This window comes from Cucurbita maxima, unplaced genomic scaffold (genome assembly GCF_002738345.1).
Source record: "Cucurbita maxima cultivar Rimu unplaced genomic scaffold, Cmax_1.0 Cma_Scf00005, whole genome shotgun sequence".
Taxonomy (NCBI): domain Eukaryota; kingdom Viridiplantae; phylum Streptophyta; class Magnoliopsida; order Cucurbitales; family Cucurbitaceae; genus Cucurbita; species Cucurbita maxima.
Window position 1 is genome coordinate 6404423 of NW_019272021.1, and position 17779 is coordinate 6422201.

Here is a 17779-nt window from a genome sequence, read left to right on the forward strand (position 1 = left end):
AAAAAAAAAAAAAAAAAAAAAAAAAAAAAAAAAAAAAAAAAAAAAAAAAAAAAAACCTACATCAAACCACCTTCTCATTCCTAGCACTAACACAAATATTTTTATGTAATAAATAAATTAGACGATTTTTTTTACTATTTATCTTTTAATCATTTTTCTCCATCCTTACTCTTTTTTCATTCCTCGTTCCTCCTTTTTTTTCTTTTTTTATTTTCTCTTCCTTAAAAAGAAATAATATTTTAGACAATCTTTACACTAACAAAATAAAAAGTATATTTATTAATCCTATATCTTATTTCCTAATACTAACATAAATACAAACTTTATTTCTCAAACCCTAATCCTATTATAATTAGGATATTTTCTTTATAAAAATGGTAACTTCGCTTCTAACCCTAAATCCTTTAATCATGATATAAATTACACTATTTTCTAGTTAAATATGCATAATATAACTAGTATTTATTTTGTTACAGAATAATACCTTAAAGTTCTTCAAAATATCAGTATGTCAATAATATTTCTAGAGAGGGAAAAAAAAGTGCGTACCGTTCACCGGAGAGCCGTGGCTGGAAAGAAGGGGTTACCGTAAAATCCAATGGCTGGAAAGGCCATATTCTACTTTCTTGTTTCTAGAAAAGTGAAATAATGATATGAGATTATCAGATTCCATAACTACTGAAAGAAAGAAAGGCAAAAATCCAAAAACAACGTTAACCGTTCAAGCCTCGGGCGCCGTAAGAAGCGTTCAAGATGCCGCCGGAAAATGAAGAATGCGGAACAATGTTGAAGAAGCCCCGTTAGACGAACGGATGAAAGGAAAAAAAATGGGGGGAGGGGGGGAGGGGGGGAGTGGAAGTAATAAAATTATCTGTTCGAAGAAAGGGAATGGATTATTGTCATTTTGGGCATTCAGAGAGAAAAGGAACGGTAAAAGAAAGCGGAGGGAAATACTGAAAATGTGAGAAGGAAAACTAAACTCTTCTAAGGATTAAACAACCCGAGTGAATTGCAATCAGTAGAACTCAGGTATTGAAAGAGTTCATTCAATAAATTTATGAATTCTGTCTCCAGCAACTGACCTCATTGTAGTATGCATTAATCGATGGGGTCGATAACATAGTCAGCACAAACAACTCACCAGAACTTGCCACCGATCTGGTTCCCCACATTGGCCTCGTTGGATGCGAAGAATTTCACTCATTTTCACAAGAAATGGGAACTGAAAATTGAAAACCAGAGATAACAGGTCTCGAAATGAATCGGATTAGGCAAACAATTGGATAAGGCAAAGAATTTGAGTTGTTTAAACATGGGATCGTGGATTTTCTATCAATATCAAATGGTGCACATTTTATTTTCAATAGCTTTAGAAATGGAGTTGCATTCTATATGTTTATGTATAGCAAAACAAACAATAACATAGTATCTTGCAACAAGCGCTTCTAATGACTAAGAACTGCACGAAAGTGATAAGCTATTGAGCTACGAAATAACATCAATATCAAATTCAAATTGCGCACGGACTTGGTACTAAGCAGCGTCAAGGTGCACAACAATCAGGTAAAAACATAAAAGAGATCACAAATAACAATATTTTCTAATTCCCCCCTCATTTAGTTCGATTTCCTGCGTAAGATTGTTGAAATTTTAGGTTCTTTCTTTTTTCAACTTAAATATCTTATCACATCACATTTCATTATATCAAATATTTTCTCAACTACCAAACAGGGCTCTCGAGTTCCATTTTCACATCAGAGTAATTTGACAAGCATTTGAGAAGAACGGGAATAATCTCTTGCAATTAGAAAAACTTCATCTATCTATAACTAGAAGCTACTTTCGTTCTTGATATTTTTGAAACCTCTTAGGTATTTTCACAGCGAGTTTACTTCAAAGGAAAAAAAAAATGTTAAAAAAGAAAAGAGAAAGAAATGGACACAAACGATGAGCATGTCCCGCTTCCTAGCAATCTCGAGGGCATCAAACACGCTTGATAGTACAGCGAACACAGATCGTTTAAATCTAAGAACAAAACAGCATTGTCGATGTCAAGGGAGATAATTAGCAAGAAAATAACAAAAACACCATCCGCCATTGAAGAAAGAAAATTAGCATTGTCGATGACTAGAAGAACGCAGCGTGATTCCAGCGATTTGCAGTGGCCAAAAAACACCGTCCATCATTGAAAAACACAGATTGCCGCATTCATGAAGCCGCAGCAGAGAGAATGAATAAGGGAAAAGAAAGGGAAGTGATCTATAACTCACAAGAATCAATCATATCCGCTTTTGTTGTTCTTTTGGCCATCAAAGGAAGGGAACCATATCTTGAACAATCGATCATCGGTGGCTCGGTCTTCAGCGAAAACGAAAGTCGATCCTCTGCCGAAAGGAACGAACGATCAAAGAAATCGAGAGAGAATCGGGCGAAGAGAGAGCCAGGCCTGGAGGGAAAGTACTGAAAGTGAAAACGAAAATGCCTGAAATCGCGCGGGTTTGACATTTAAGGTTAAATGAATTTCTTAATTTTGAAATTTATATTTATTTTTAAAGTTATAAAAATTACAAATTGACTTTAGAATCATTTTTATTATTGAGAATAAACAAGGAACGCAGGGACCCAATGGTGATAAATATTTATTGATTTCCTCTTCTTGGATTTTTCCTTAACTAATTGTGGTGGGAAAATATTATTTATTTAATTTATTATTAATTATAAAATATTATTTAATTTATTACAATGTTAATTGTACATTGAGCTTTTTTTAAAAAGAACATTGTTTAATATATATAAAGTTGGAGAAAAATAAGTGAACCCAACTCCCACGAAAAAAATAAATGGGAAGTAAAAAAAGAATTAACAATTGTGTAAATAGATGAGATTATTTACATTATTTCGTTATGCGGTAAAATTTAAATGGTTACGGGTAAAGTTTAGGGATGAATAAAAAGCCTATTTAATTTGCCGATTGGTACGAGACTTTTTACAGTTTCTAGATAATCACGCAAGATCCTCTGCAACTTCCAAACCCTCGTTGACCACCATAGCTATTGCCCATGGGAAACACCGCCATCTCATTCGTCGATTGCGACTCCGCCCCAACTGATCCACACACTTTTGGGTTAATCTCTGAACTATACCCTTCTTTAAGATCTTCAGATGACAAGATCACGCCGCCAAATTTCGAACTCTGTTGAAGCTCCGGCAAGACTTCAGTTCTGAACACATCTGGGCGTATATATCCCACCCCTTCCGCCATTGGAGCCGCTAGCATTTTCACAAACACCTTGCCTGCACGAAATGTCTTCCACATGTTCCAACTTTTCCAGAACCCATCCAGCCGGTCATTGAGGTACTGGCAAACCAGATTATCCCCGTAGAATTGGACTGAAATATAGTCGAAAATCCCTGGTTGTGGAATCGAATGAGCACTCGAATCCAGAGACGAACATTGCGGAGCGGCGGACAAGTAAAATTTCTTCCCCTGCTTTTCGTATAATTTCCCCAGCTCTTCGCCGAGTTTGCTCCAATTGTCCCAGGAGCTTCTATCGTTGGTAATGTCGACGCCGTCGAATACGGCGTCGTTCAATGGACGGGAATTTGATTGGCCGCCGAGGAAATTGTCCCATAGGTAGGTGGAAAAGTTCGTGGCCTCGGTGAAATTGTTCAGATTGTATTTACCGGCTCCGCCGCCGATGGAGAGCATAATTTTGATGCCCAAGGCTTGACAAGACTTGATTTGTTGGCTGAATTTAGTGCAGCCGGCGCCGGTGGTTGGATTGCAGTAGGCGGTTAAATTGATCTCGGGAGTTTGGGCGCTGCCAAGTGAAACGATGAAACCTATGTTGATGGTCTGGTAATTAGCAGAGTTGCAGGCGTCGAGAAGGCTGTTTAGGTCCAAATCAACTCCGACCTCCGGACCACGGAGGCCGGTGGCGGTGGAGACGGCGATGAGTGAGAAACAGAGGAGAGATAGAAGAAGAGCGTGGAATTGGAAGGATGCCATCTGAGGGAAGAACAAGGATGCCATCTGCTCTGTTTCGTTCATTTCTTTACATGCTTAGGACTCCTTCAGACATTGACTGGTCAACGGGGAGTTCCAGAGTTGAATTGGTAATTTTGAACATTAAATTACCTTTGAATTTCGCGTCCATTTTGTGTCCAATCCTTAGATATCAAAATGTTACATTTTTTCCTTTCGAATATTCTCTGGATTTCAAATATTACAATAACTAAAACAATTACATTAATTTATTCTCGTCACTAAAATTAAAATTTAAAATCTCATTACAATTATTTTATTTTAATCAATTGAAAATTAAAGTAAAAAAAAAAAAATGATTATTGTAGTAAAGGCAAATATTAAAGCACTTGAAGAGAACTAAAACCAAATATAAATTAAACTCAAAACTTTATACATGTGAATATTAATTAGATTGATTTGGTTTATTATTATTTTGAAGGGGACCATGCGAATTAAAAATAATAATAAATTATGATGTGTTGTGCACTGTCGACCCTTCGCGCCTTGAACGGCTGCTCCCACCTACTTTATTTGGAAAATGGAAGGCATCAACCAGGGGAGATGGCGACTAAAGGAACAACGCCTTTAGCCATTTTTATGATCCAAATTTATTAAACAAGTCAATTGTATTCAAAAGATTCAATTTTTCTTTATAGTATTGTATTTCATTTAATTTTTTAAACGTATTTTTATAGAGATTAATAAAATTCTTTAACATAATATAAGTCTCACAAAAAAATTATAAATTAAAATCTTGACAAGAAAATAAGATAAAAAAAAACGTTCAATAAAAAAACTCACGTATCATTAAAAGTAGAAGTAATCTAACTCTCTACGTTTTCCCTTTTTAGTAATTAAGAATCACATCAACATTAGTTTTAAGCATCCGAGTTTGTTGAACATAATACCATATAAGGTTAGTGTTCGTACTTAATTACACCTCAATTTGAAATTTCAATCCAAATACAAAGATCTAGGTCGATTAATAATAATAAAAAAACGTAAGAAAAATACTACTTAAATGATTAAAGAAAAATATGTTCATAAGTATTAGACATTATACAAATAAAGTCACAAAAATTACCAATTTAATAAGGTTACCATAAAAAGTCAAAATATTATTGGCCATTTAAATTGGTAACTTGTTTTGTTTTGTCTGTAAATTTTTAATTTACAAACGACAATTGAGGGTAAGTTCCAACCTAAATTAATAAATAAAATATTAATTATCATCTTATCATTTTACTTATCCATATCCATCTAGAAGGATTTTTTTTTTTTTTTAAATTAATAGAAGATAATATAAAATTTTAATAATGCATAAAACCTAAAAAATGGGACGAAATAAATGTTTTAAAATATATAAAATTAAAAAAGAAGTAAAAGTGTATTAATTTATCCATTGAATAAAAGTTTTCAACTAAAATGGTATTTAAATTTAAATTAAAAAAATGGTTAATTAAGCGTAAAGACGTCCACTTATTTCTTCTCGTTCTTATACCAAAAAGAAACATAAAACACAAGTGGTATATTATACCGTTTTTAAATTGGAAAATCAAAACATAGAATCTGGTTTTCTTACACTAACGGTGGAATCTATTGGGTGAGATGTTGACGATACGATGTTCCTTCCCACACCGGAATATCCCTCAAAATGCCACGTGTCATCTTCGTTATGACGAGTACACCGATTTCGCTGTTTACAGGAGTAAATATAGTGGCTGAAAATTCATCTCAATCCAAAACAAACCGAAGACCATAGACGCCGTTAATCAACAGCAAATAAACGGCGTTAGTTAACGGTCGTTGTTTCGAGGTCTCAAAAAAGTTCATGACTTCGCAACAGCAGCAGCCGCAACGCCACCCTTCCCTCTCCCCGACTGACACTGGCGAAAGAGAGAGACGCAAAAACCTTCCTCTCTGATATTCACCGGGATCTTTGTCCGGAGGCTGAGATCAGGCTTCCAGTAGCGGCGACCTAGTGTTTCGGTGAGCCTTGCCTTCGTTTTCAGCATCGCTGATTTATTTTATGGCTTCGGAGGACGTCAAACGAAGCGAATCGGCTGTTTCTACCATCGTTAACCTGGCAGAGGAGGCGAAGCTTGCGAGAGAAGGCGTCAAAGCACCCAGTTATGCTATGCTTAGCATCTTCAAATCTCTTGTTGCTGGTGGAGTCGCCGGCGGAGTGTGAGTTCCATTTCCCCCCTGTAAACTACGACTTGTGTCGATATAAATTTGGCTGTGAATGATTACAGGCCTTTTTACGTCCTTTTGGCTGCCTGTTAAAATTATAGGACGTATGATTAAGTTATAGCTTGTCGGTCGAGCATTTTTTGTGCTTGTTGATTTGGTTGTTCGTTTTAGAGTAGAAAATGTGGGGGAAAAAAATTTTAAAAAATAAATTTGCACCGTCCAAGCTTTGAATTCGTAAATCAGACCGATCATTGAACTTAATGGCATGCCATTACTTTTGACATGAGAAAGAAGGTTGTTAAATGTTCAATGCGTGCATCGTATAGGTTTTTCTATAATTTGAATTTGTCGCTTCTTTGTAGTCTTCGAAGTTACCAGTTTTTAAAATTTCTCATCTGAGTTTACTTTTCCGTGAACCCATATTCTGAAACGTTTTTGTATCTTTTTCAGCTCTCGAACTGCTGTTGCTCCTTTGGAGCGATTGAAGATATTATTACAGGTTCGTCTGCTCTATTCATTATTAATTTTCTGCAACTGATCAATTGATCATTTTGTCAGCGTACGCACTACTCACGAGGTTTATGAGAATGGCCACAAAGTAGGATATGCATAGCTACAACGTCTTATTTAGCTGCTTCTACAAAACAGGTCCAAAATCCTCATAGCATAAAATATAATGGAACGATACAAGGCTTGAAATACATTTGGAGAACTGAGGGCTTTCGAGGACTATTCAAAGGCAATGGTACTAATTGTGCTCGTATAGTACCAAATTCAGCAGTAAAATTCTTCAGCTATGAACAAGCTTCTCGGTAAGCTTTAAGTCAATGTTCTGTAGTGTGATCAACTTCAATTTTGCCTTCAGAAATGATTGGCTTTAGTGTTTTAAGTTAAATTTGATCAACATGTTGGAGGGTGCTGAATTTTTATGATTGACATTGTTAAATTTACTGATTTGTTGATTGCACTGACATGACCTCATGTGGCGAGAAAAGTTGGCTGTTGTCTTATCTTGGAAATACATGGTAGAAATTACCTTTTTTTATTAGGAACACAGGAAGTGTAGTAATTGATCACTGGATATCAGTACTAGGTTTCATTCTGACAAATAGGATTGTTGGCTGTTGAAGTTGAAGTTAGTTTTTAGGAGAGATTGATCCAATAGAGTACTAAGGATCTTTCAACACAGTGCGTCATTTAGGAATAGAGTTACTAGAAAAATCTAATTGCTGAAGGGGGGAAGATGACAAAAATATGATATTGATTTGAAAAACAGTTCATACTTATTGGTAATCTTACTAGTGTCTCAATTAGGGAACCTTTGATACGTTTTGAATACACTCCTTAAATCCCTTAATTTTCTCTTTAGTATTTGCTAAATTGCTGATATTTTGTTCTTTTCTATTGACAGGGGAATACTGTACGCTTACAGGGAACAGACTGGTAACCGTAAGTTCATTTTGACCTCCCTTTATCACTTTTGTTATATTATAATTATGAAAGATCACAAGAGTTGCTGCTCCCTCCCCTCCTCATCCTGCACAAATCTCAATCTAAGCCTTCTTGTTTTATTTTTGCAGAAGATGCTCAACTCACTCCTCTTCTACGTCTTGGTGCTGGAGCTTGTGCTGGAATTATTGCCATGTCAGCAACTTACCCTATGGACATGGTGCGAGGCAGATTAACCGTGCAGGTACTCATTCTCAATTCCTTGTCCTTTTCAAGTTCTTATTCAATGCCAACTATTTATAATCCTAGCTACGGCTTCACAACTTTATATTTGATGTCATCTTGATATTCTTTTCATCAAACTGAAATTTCCTTTATTTGCCCTGAATTTGTTTTCAGACAGATAAGTCTCCTTACCAGTACAGAGGAATATTCCATGCTCTTTCAACGGTGCTTCGGGAAGAAGGTCCAAGGGCCTTGTACAAGGGCTGGCTTCCTTCTGTCATCGGAGTTGTAAGTTCATTTAATTTATCTTTTGCATATGTGCTGCCATTATAAGTATTTTTAAGGGTGCAATCATGATGTTCTTCCTTACTTTGATGCTGGCAATGGTTAGTAGGTTTCAATTGAGTGAAGCAAATTGCACTAAAAAGTAAAGGGGAAAAAATAAGTGATATTGCAAATGCAACAAGTATATTATAAGTAGGGTACTGGTTTCTTTTGTCTCTTGAAGTGTCATGTGTTTATTATAATCAGAAGTATAATAAATTTTCAGCGTGAGAATTATTGAAATGTAAAAAGGTATATATATATATAAGTAGACTACCATTTCCATGTCCTTGACTTCAGAAAATAATCCATCATCATGTCTGTGTTTCTGTGTTGTAAATCTTCATTCCAAATGCTTTTACTAATGAGCAATTACTTCAAGTTTTATTTATCCAATTATTCACCTAATGTTATGACACTTGTTTGGATTACAGTTTATAGATTCTAGAAGATACATGGGTTTTATACTTCGTGCATGAAGTTTAAGTAGCACATTTAATTTTGCAGATTCCATACGTGGGACTTAACTTTGCCGTGTATGAATCACTTAAAGATTGGTTAATTAAAAAGAGACCGTTCGGACTTGTTGAAGATTCAGAGCTCAGTGTGACAACACGCTTAGCATGTGGAGCTGCTGCTGGAACTGTAGGTCAAACTATTGCCTATCCTCTTGATGTCATTCGTAGAAGAATGCAGATGGTGGGCTGGAATAATGCTGCATCTGTAGTCACTGGTGATGGAAGAAGTAAGGCAGCCCTTGAATACACTGGCATGATCGATGCTTTTAGAAAAACAGTTCGTTATGAAGGCTTTAGGGCATTGTACAAGGGTTTGGTTCCCAACTCAGTGAAGGTTAGGCATGCTCTTACTCTGTCTCTGCTTGTTTATATTAATATGATGAAGTTGACTGATTGATATCTAATTCTGAATTTGGTGGGAGAATGAGCGATTCCGTATGCAAAGTTTCGGGGATCGATGAGGTCTCAGTGCATTGTATGGAAAATGGTTTTTAAAACTCTGTATAAATACTGTGTGATACCCTAACCTCTATTTTGAAGCTACTTCAATTACTAGTACCATGGTCGTGTGTTGATTTCTTTGAAAGTAGTTTTTGCTGTCAATTTTTATTTCATTTTTTTTTGGGGGGGGGGGGGAAACCCCGGGTGCTGGGACAGCTTCATCTCTGGTGTTCCACATGATTGTTGTTTGACCTTACACTCTGAGGCATTGAGAAAATGTAGGAAGCTGAGGCATCTGTGTTCGATGGATAACTTTGATTTTGTTCTATCAGAATTTTTAAGATTATTGTTGATGTTTATTATAAATGCTGCCTGTTCATATCCCATTTAGATTAGAAGCATTGACAAATTGCATCCCCTCATGGCCCCTTCTTTTGAAATTTTGGGGTTGTATTTTTGTTTGTTTTAGACCGTTCCTTGACGATTTCAATTATTACAAGTTGATTAATGATGACCTTAACAGTATTCCCTGAAACAAGGCTATTTTCTGATTTGTTGCCTGCTGCCTTGTTCAGGTTGTCCCGTCGATTGCCATCGCATTTGTGTCGTACGAAATGGTCAAGGACGTTTTGGGAGTCGAGATTAGAATCTCAGACTGATTATTGGGCACTAACTTACATTTGTTGAACGGTTGAACGGTCTGCTATTTTTGTAGGCAAGGGGCGATGGTAAACTAGGTTGTTTTGATTACCATCTCTCCAAGAACTAGTTTAAGGCAGTATTGGGCGTGTATTTGCTTCCCTGATTTTAAATATCTTTCTACAAACTCGTGCTAGCATAAGCTTATATTCTTATGCTATGTCAATAAATGTTTTGACGATAGAATAAGCACATTTGAATGCCTCCGTTAGTTCAGGAGAGCAGAGCTTTTGTTGAATCTAGTATTCAGTTTTCGTGCTACTTTTTTGCTCGTGCTCTTATGAGAATCGACTTTTTATTTGGAACGAGTGATACTTAAGATAATAAGTTTGCTCGAGCTAGTGGTCATAGTCGAGTTAGCTGAATTTTTCTTCAGAAGTGTTTTATATTCTTGGTCTCTTCCTTCTGCCTATTGTAAACTACTTTTTCTCTACTTTCATGAAATTTCTAGTTCAAATACTGTGTATTTTAACCTCCTTTGGTAAGGTTTGATTATTATCATTAGTTGTATTTTCTGCAGTGTTGGTTATGTCATACTTTCATAGACAAGTATCAAGTTATTAAGGTCGATATCGGGCAAGTACTTTTGCCCAAAGAGATACGGTTAGTCGAGCCTTCAACATCTGTTCTATAGGGTGCTCAATTGTGTCTTTGTGTCTTTGAGTTCTAAAGATACTGTCAATTGGCATCCTATTCCTAGAGATCAAAGCTATCCAAACAAAGTGAAAGAAGAAGGAACGAAATAGCTTGATCGAGGTGAATGGAAGGAGTTAAGCCACTTTATGAGTTTATAAACTAAATGAGCCATAACTTTTAGAATAAGCCTTCATCCATGTATGACTATTAGACTTGTAACAATATTCAAAAATAATTTTTGAATCAATCTGATTTTTCTTATTAAGATTATACCATATATTTTTGAAAACATTTGTGATCAATCTAAATTTATTCAACAAACTAGGCTTGAACTCTCTAAATTTTCGAAGGTTTATAGAAAAATTGATTTCATACTAAAAAAAAAAACTTTAAGAAATTATTCTAAACACACTAGAAACACCAATGAAATGAAACGAAGAGAGCGTGTGATCCGTTATTATTGTATGAAGATCAAATCTCATACAAAATGACCAACTCAGACTCGATGCTGCTAAGACACAAGTTAATGGGAAATTGGAAACTTATTTATTTATTTATTTTTTTGTAAATTTAAATCCATTGCTAAGTCAAAATTGATTTTGAAATGGTTCTAAATTCATGGTTTCAAACTGGGTGTTAAAAGGATAATTTTGGGATATCATTTTTTTTTTTTTTTAAATTGTTTACTTATAATGATATCCTAAAAGCAATATTTGATAAAAATGATTCTCCGTCTCTGCCACTCCCGCCTTCTTCCATCGTTTTCCTTTTTCGCCTCACGGTCTCCTTTCACTGGCCGCTCCGCTAGCGGATCTCAGGTTTGCTTAAATTCATCTTGTTTTGCCTGGATTCAATTGTGTGGATTGTTGTAATCCGAATGATATATCTTGGACGAGCTTCTTTCATTTGTTATTGTTCTTCTGAGTCTATAGATTGGCGCCGTTTCCTAGATGTGTCCTTAATTAGGTTATTATCAGCATAATATCTGCGGAGAAGCGGAAATTCTACGTACGAGAATCAGGGGAACGGTGGATTATGGCTAATATCACATCTCTAATGATCTCCATTCGCCAAAACTCACGACTTGTCAAAAACCTTAGGATCCACATCCGGAATCTCTCGGTGGAAATGAATGGAGGCAAAGATGGGTGTGAAGAGATTAATCTGAGTGAGAAATTGTTGAACCCTACTCACAGCCAAGACGTCACTGAGATATCTAAAGAGGTTTGTAAGGTCATCAGGAGCAAACCCAAATGGGAGCAGACTCTGCTCTCTGATTACCCTTCTTTCAATTTCCACGACCCTTCTTTTTTTCGCGAGCTATTGAAGCAGTTAAACAATGTTTTGCTTTCGTTGAGGTTTTTTCTTTGGCTGAGTTCTCAGCCTGAGTTCTTGCCCCATCCAGTCAGCTGTAACACGCTTTTTGATGCCCTTTTGGAGGCCAAGGCTTGTGTTCCCGCTAAATCTTTTCTTCATTCTTTCGGTTTTAGTCCGGAGCCTGCTTCTTTGGAGAATTACATTCGATGTGTTTGCGAGGGTGGATTGGTTGAGGAAGCTGTTAATGTATTTGATGTGTTAAAAGAGGCTGGATATCGTCCATCCATTGAGACATGGAACTTTGCTTTCCAGAGTTGTCTTAAGTTCGGGAGGATTGATCTTATTTGGAAACTGTATGCAGAGATGATGGAAACTGGTGTGCAAGCGGATGTGGGGATTGAGACTGTGGGGTATCTTATCCAAGCGCTTTGTAGTGATAACAACGTTACAAAAGCTTATGAGCTTCTAAGACAGGCTTTAGAAGATGGATTAGCCCCTTCTAATGATGCTTTCAACAAATTGATTTCTGTGTTCTGTGAGGAGAAGAATTACGACAGAGTATCAGAGCTTCTTCACACAATGATAGCTAAGAACCGTAATCCCGATATTTTTACCTATCAGGAAATCATTAACAGGCTCTGCAAGAAACACAGGCAGCTGCAGGCATTTCAGGTTTTTAACAGCCTCAAGGATCGGGGTTATGCTCCTGATATGGTCATGTATACAACAATGATTCATGGCCTTTGTAAGATGAGCTGGCTTGGAGATGCTAGAAAGCTGTGGTTTGAGATGATTGATAAGGGATTTCTTCCAAATGAATATACGTACAACACATTGATTTATGGATTTTGTAAGATTGGTAATTTGGATGAGGCCTTGAAGCTATATAAAGAAATGCATGATAGAGGTTATAAAGAAACCACTCTGAGCTGCAACACTGTGATTGCAGGTTTGTGTCTACATGGAAGGACAGACGAAGCATACAACTTCTTTCGAGAAATGCCTTGCAGGGACGTAGTTTGCGATGTTGTAACATACAATACCCTGATTCAAGGATTTTGCAGAGAGGGGAAGATACTGCAATGCAGAGACCTATTGAAGGAGCTGCTAGAGAAGGGGTTGCAGCCTTCAACTTCCTCTTATACTCATCTCATTCAAAAGCTTTGTCAAGTGGGTGATGTGCAAGAAGCAAAGAAAATGTGGAATGACATGCATAATAGAGGTCTTCAGCCAATGGTGTGCACTCGCGATCACATCATTAATGGATTATGTGAGCAAGGATGTGCGGTAGAGGGGGTGGAGTGGTTGATGACTATGTTGAAGAGCAATCTCAAGCCTCAAAAGCAAACTTTTGATAAGTTGGTTCAGAGTCTCACTCAAATAGGTAAATTAGATGATTCTTTATTGGTCATAGGCTCAATGTTTAGAGTAGGTTATAAACTAGAAGAAGGCACTCTCAGTTGTCTCTTGAATAAACTATGTGAAAACAAGTATCAGTTTGCTGAATCACAATTAGAGGAAATCATAAATTTCAATTAGTAGGAGAATCTAGAAAGTGCGGAGATTGGACGCTGTTGAACTTGCTTAGAAGTGCCTGTCATCGATGGTTTAAGGTAGATCTGAAGGCTGATTTGGGTCGTAAATTTGCTTGTTGGGGTGGACCATCCATCTGCATGAATATATCCAAGTTTCTTTCAGAGGGAATGGGGCAAATTGATGAACTTTATTACTCATCTTTAAACCATGTTCTGGATCATGCTTCTCATTTACGCCCGAGGAACTCATTGAAGCTGGAAGCATATGAGAAGAGGTCTTTTCAACCCGAAACCTGTTCTTGCATCGACCAAATAGCCTTTCCAACTCCTCGTGTCAGCTGGGAAGAATGAACTCAACTTGATGTGGAAAGAGTTTAGAACCTTGTGTTTTATCAAAGGTATGTTATGTTGTTGTTGGAGTTCTAGGAGCCGAATATTCATTTGTGAGAAGTTGATTTGCAGATTTGCAAACAGTTCTGCAGCTCATTGTTTAGATTTACTCCAGTTCATGGTTATGAGTAATTATCTACCGTGCGTGCTGTGTTATTGCTGAATGTTGATCTAGTTAAATGTTAAATCAGCATCAAAGCAGTACACCTCATATGAATTCTGATTATAATACAAATTTAATAGACTTCATACATCGTTTCCTTTTTCATGTATTGTTGAGCCGTCCCCCTTCCATTTCCGAAACCATTTTCGTCTGTAAACAGCTTCATGATCTTCTGTTGTGGTTTGCAGAACTCTCGGTTATGGCAGGGCAGGTAGGGAACCTCTACACAACTTGCAGTGTTTGCTTTGCTTTCATTCAGGCGTTCATTAGCTGCAGTTAGAATTTTAAGATGACGGCAAAACTTTGAAAGAACTGACAGACAGTGACAAATCCTCTAGCAATTTTTTCCCCACTTTCTCTGATTGATCAACTGCTCTTTGCTAAGGCCGATTTCCCCTAGTTTACAAAATATGTTGGATCATTCTCATCTTCGAAACACAGCTCTCCATGTGTCCTTTTCCACCCACCCACCCACCAAGGGAAGAAAAAGAACTTGTCTGTGAAGCCCATAGTTCAGACAGGCCATCATCATCATCACAGGGACATTTACGAGCAATGCCTTAAATCACTGAGGTCGTCAGCTACATCAATACTTCTTCCTTGGTTTTTAGGGTAGCTCAGAATCTGAGGCATGGCCGGATGATCTTCTAACCTTTGGACTCAATACTATAAGCTTGCTTTCAGAATTCATTCGTATAGTACGCCCACGAGGTCTATTTTGCGGAGGCCTTGAAAATTGTTCTTTTGGTGTACCTCTTCCTGTGTAATGGAATCAGCATGAAGTTAGATTTAGAACATAAGAGCATTTTACCTATCTATCAGTACTAATTTCATAGAACATAAGAGCATTTTACCTATCTATCAGTACTAATTTCATAGAACATAAGAGCATTTTAACCATCTTCACATATTACAGTTCGAGAAGCAGGTACATGTTCAAATGCCAGCCTAAATAGTTCGTGCAGGTGAATCGAGGAAGATCGATCTTCTGAATTGAAGATATTCAGAAGATTAAGAGAGTAGTACTTCCTCCATTCTTGCACAACTGTTCATTGTTTGGTCATTTTTATCTGTTAATTCTAAGTGCAGTGTTCAATTAATTTTTGCTTCTGTATTTATAACTTTTGAACCAGAAAGTACTACTGATATTTCAAGAACATAGTAAGCAATGGCAATTATCGAAAAGAACCTGGTAGCTTGTTCAGTCTAGTATCAGAATTGTTCTTAGTCAATGAAGGCCTTCTGTTCGTTCCTTCGCGCGAAGCTTGTAATCTTTTTATAACGGGTGTCGGTGTCGGGAGAGGTTCATCTATTGATGATGATGTTTCATCGGTGCCATCGCTGCTTCCTGATTCTGAGGTATCTTTAATGCCGGTACCGTCTTTCTCTTTTTCAACGATTCTGTAAGCAAACATCTGAAATGGGATATCTGTAATGGCTGATGAGGCATCACATATTCCGCAAGATGGCAAATGCCTCAATAAACCCGACTCAATGTCACAGTAATCTACTATTGGGGTAGCAGGATCTGTCTGGCTATTATAATCGGGATTCATCGCAACAAAGCGCTTAATATACCGAAGAATCCTACAGATGGACGAGAAGCTCGGTCGTTGATTCGGGTCGGTATGCCAGCATCTCTTTGTCAAGTTGGTCACATATTTTGGCATACTATGTGGAAAAAGTGGCCTCTCCCCTGCTCTAATGTTCCGGCTCATTTTGTCTCCTTGAAGATGGCTATCCTCAAAAGGGACTTTCCCTGTCAGAAGTTCAAAACAAACCATGGCAAAGCTATACACATCAGACTTCTCAGTATACTTGGAACTCTGGGCACTTCCTGATTGACCCTGTTCTTCTAAAACTTCCGGAGCATACCATATGAACGGCCGGGATTCATTCTGATTAGAAGATTTCTTAAACTCAACAACAGGAAGCCCAAACCCTGAGACCTGAGCATGCACATAACCATCCGTAGAAGAGGCTCTTGGCTTAACCAGAATGTTACAAGGATTCAAATCCCCATGGTAGATCTTCTTTGAGTGGAGATATTCCATTCCTCTTGCAATCTGCAGCATCAAATCAAGTGCTACAGGAAGGGGAAATGGAAATCTCTTACGACTCCCACAAATCTCCTTTATATAGCTCGACAAATCTCTACTCATAAGCTCCATAATCAAGAAACACTCCTTCTTTTCCTCATCAGTAAACCCACAAAGAAATCTCGTGATGTTCGGATGAGAAAGAGATAACAGCATGGATATCTCTGGAAGTAAGGTTTCTATTTCCCCAAAAAAGTGCCTCATAGCAAAACTTTCCCCCAACCAGAGAATGTCTTTGTATTTACTCCCACCCCCTAGTCGTCTCCTCACCTGGTAGTCCCTTGATCCTACTAGCATTGAGCTTGGCAATAGCTTCCCATTCAACGACTCCGACCCGTCTATGTTCTTCAGAAGATGATCGGTTAGTCGTTGTTCATACTTGGATGAAGCTGAGAATTTCATCTCCCTCATCTTGTTGAGTAGAACCCATCTATCTTCGTTCCAAACCGTGTCGACTCGATTGCAGAAATCTCGAGTAATCAGGTATTGTTTCCCAAATTTCCACTTGAAAGTCTTCAAGTCCTTGTGTTCTCTCCTGTATTTGATGGAGTTGATTAGCCTCTTCTTCAGCATCTCATCTTGATCACACCCAGAATTCTCCCCTGCTGTTTCAATGGCTTCAACCACCACCGCAATGCTGTACAACAAATTGTGAATATGGAATTCGATGCAGTCGGTGTTCTGGTATAGCATAATGGCCTTTGCCCACCTATCTTTTACCTCCAGGCACTGCCTAATATACCCTTCTGCTTCTTTGAATACCCTGTTTAGGTCTCTCAATGGCTGCTCCAAAACCTTCCACCTTGCGTGCTTCTCTTCGAAACGGAGATTTTGTTTCATCTCCTCCGCCACTGAATCATAAGCAAAGCCCAAAACATCGAGCAACAAACAGCACTGCCTCTGGTTTATACGAACGCTATCTTTGAATAGCATGAGTGCCTTCACACTTCCCAAGGCCTCTCCAAGCTGCCGGAATTGCTCCATTTCGGAACCCAACAATATATTGGCGATTATAACTTTCGAGGGGAAATCAATCGTCCGTGTGGATCAATCTCAGATGAAGGGAGTGTGGGAATGGAGCGATCAACATAAGGGAAATGTCCCAGTGGAGCTCGAAATCCCTTGTACAAAGTGAGAGGGAGGGGAAAGATTGTTGGACCAGAATATGATTTGTTGGAAGGGTGTGGATGAATGGATGAGAGAAAAGGAACAGAAATGGGTTATATTATTGAGGGAGGGAAGAGAAGGAAGGTTAAGATTGATGTTGGAAAATTGGTTTAAGAATTGGTAAAGGTTGAAGAACGGTGGAGGATGGCCTGTGCATGGGGGGGAGTTCCTGCCGCGAATATCGATGGCCGTACTTTGGATTTTGGCCTCTTATCTTAGCTCTCTTTTCTTTCTTCTCTTTTTTTCTTTCTTCCCTCTTTAAATCATTTTCCGTAACTTCCCAAAAATCATCAAAATTACATTCCTTCACCCACGCGCGCACACATATATATATATAAACATTCAACCTTTCAACAATAAATTTTCTAACTTCAAACTTTCTTTAATAAATGTATCACTTGTTCATTAAGGGGTTGTGTTATATGTTTCTAAGTACTTGTTCCCTATTTTCTTAAAAAAAAAATAGGTGACGACTATCATGAGAACACAACATCGATCTCAAAGGAAAATTCTTCATTTATTTTTGCAGAGATCTTGGTGTATATTTTCTACTGGATTTTTTTTTTTTTTTTTTTTTTTTTTTTTTTTTTTTTTTT

The 17779-nt window shown here is 37.5% G+C and overlaps 5 protein-coding genes and 1 long non-coding RNA gene across 9 annotated transcripts in view; 3 read left to right on the plus strand and 3 right to left on the minus strand.

Moving 5' to 3' along the window:
• LOC111480064 (basic endochitinase-like) overlaps nt 1-2468 on the minus strand; it is a 5453-nt gene extending 2985 nt beyond the window's left edge. Inside the window, exons 1-4 of one of the 3 annotated variants that reach the window (XM_023125009.1) lie at nt 2271-2468; nt 1941-2025; nt 1142-1222; nt 550-632 (exon numbers count right to left, since the gene is read on the minus strand). The gene's annotated coding sequence lies outside the window, so the exon portion shown is untranslated. Of the gene's footprint in view, nt 1-549; nt 2026-2270 lie in introns of all 3 variants that reach the window. The other 2 variants (XM_023125007.1, XM_023125008.1) reach the window with 2 other exon arrangements.
• A 368-nt stretch (nt 2469-2836) lies between these two features.
• Nucleotides 2837-4149, minus strand: LOC111479086 (hevamine-A-like). The gene has a single exon (XM_023123563.1). The coding sequence runs from the start codon at nt 4049-4051 to the stop codon at nt 2996-2998; it is 1056 nt and encodes a 351-aa protein (XP_022979331.1). The 5' UTR covers nt 4052-4149; the 3' UTR covers nt 2837-2995.
• Nucleotides 4150-5886: 1737 nt separating this feature from the next.
• Nucleotides 5887-10143, plus strand: LOC111479085 (mitochondrial adenine nucleotide transporter ADNT1). Its single transcript, XM_023123561.1, has 8 exons — nt 5887-6214; nt 6671-6719; nt 6869-7032; nt 7632-7669; nt 7801-7913; nt 8069-8182; nt 8726-9070; nt 9753-10143. Exons 1-8 carry the CDS (start codon nt 6057-6059, stop codon nt 9834-9836), a joined length of 1065 nt encoding a protein of 354 aa, XP_022979329.1. The 5' UTR covers nt 5887-6056; the 3' UTR covers nt 9837-10143.
• Nucleotides 10144-11164: 1021 nt separating this feature from the next.
• Nucleotides 11165-14365, plus strand: LOC111479084 (pentatricopeptide repeat-containing protein At5g18950-like). 2 transcript variants are annotated; one of them, XR_002717600.1, is made up of 2 exons: nt 11165-13762; nt 14106-14365. XR_002717600.1 is itself a non-coding variant. In XM_023123560.1 (1 exon), exon 1 carries the CDS (start codon nt 11548-11550, stop codon nt 13366-13368), a length of 1821 nt encoding a protein of 606 aa, XP_022979328.1. In that variant the 5' UTR covers nt 11165-11547; the 3' UTR covers nt 13369-14003. The 2 variants fall into 2 exon arrangements, 1 of the variants encoding a protein (XP_022979328.1); XM_023123560.1 differs by lacking the exon at nt 14106-14365 and having other exon boundaries at nt 11165-14003.
• On the minus strand, nt 13914-17000 carry LOC111479083 (light-sensor Protein kinase-like). Its single transcript, XM_023123559.1, has 2 exons — nt 15107-17000; nt 13914-14676 (listed from the first exon to the last, which is right to left on the minus strand). The coding sequence occupies exons 1-2, from the start codon at nt 16998-17000 to the stop codon at nt 14525-14527; spliced, it is 2046 nt and encodes a 681-aa protein (XP_022979327.1). The 3' UTR covers nt 13914-14524.
• LOC111479087 lies at nt 16407-17537 on the plus strand. The gene is made up of 3 exons (XR_002717601.1): nt 16407-16499; nt 16587-16700; nt 16788-17537. It is a non-coding gene; the product is annotated as an uncharacterized LOC111479087 (long non-coding RNA).
• Nucleotides 17538-17779: the final 242 nt, after the last annotated feature.

Excerpts from the sequence above, each read along its gene's own strand:
- LOC111479083 (XM_023123559.1), bottom strand. The coding sequence starts at position 17,000 with ATGGAGCAATTCCGGCAGCTTGGAGAGGCCTTGGGAAGTGTGAAGGCA. Across the intron at positions 14,677-15,106 it reads TAGACTGAACAAGCTACCAG|GAAGAGGTACACCAAAAGAA; the intron begins GTTCTTTTCGAT and ends TCCATTACACAG.
- LOC111479084 (XM_023123560.1), top strand. The coding sequence starts at position 11,548 with ATGGCTAATATCACATCTCTAATGATCTCCATTCGCCAAAACTCACGA.
- LOC111479085 (XM_023123561.1), top strand. The coding sequence starts at position 6,057 with ATGGCTTCGGAGGACGTCAAACGAAGCGAATCGGCTGTTTCTACCATC. Across the intron at positions 6,215-6,670 it reads GGTGGAGTCGCCGGCGGAGT|CTCTCGAACTGCTGTTGCTC; the intron begins GTGAGTTCCATT and ends TATCTTTTTCAG. Across the intron at positions 6,720-6,868 it reads GATTGAAGATATTATTACAG|GTCCAAAATCCTCATAGCAT; the intron begins GTTCGTCTGCTC and ends TCTACAAAACAG.
- LOC111479086 (XM_023123563.1), bottom strand. The coding sequence starts at position 4,051 with ATGAACGAAACAGAGCAGATGGCATCCTTGTTCTTCCCTCAGATGGCA.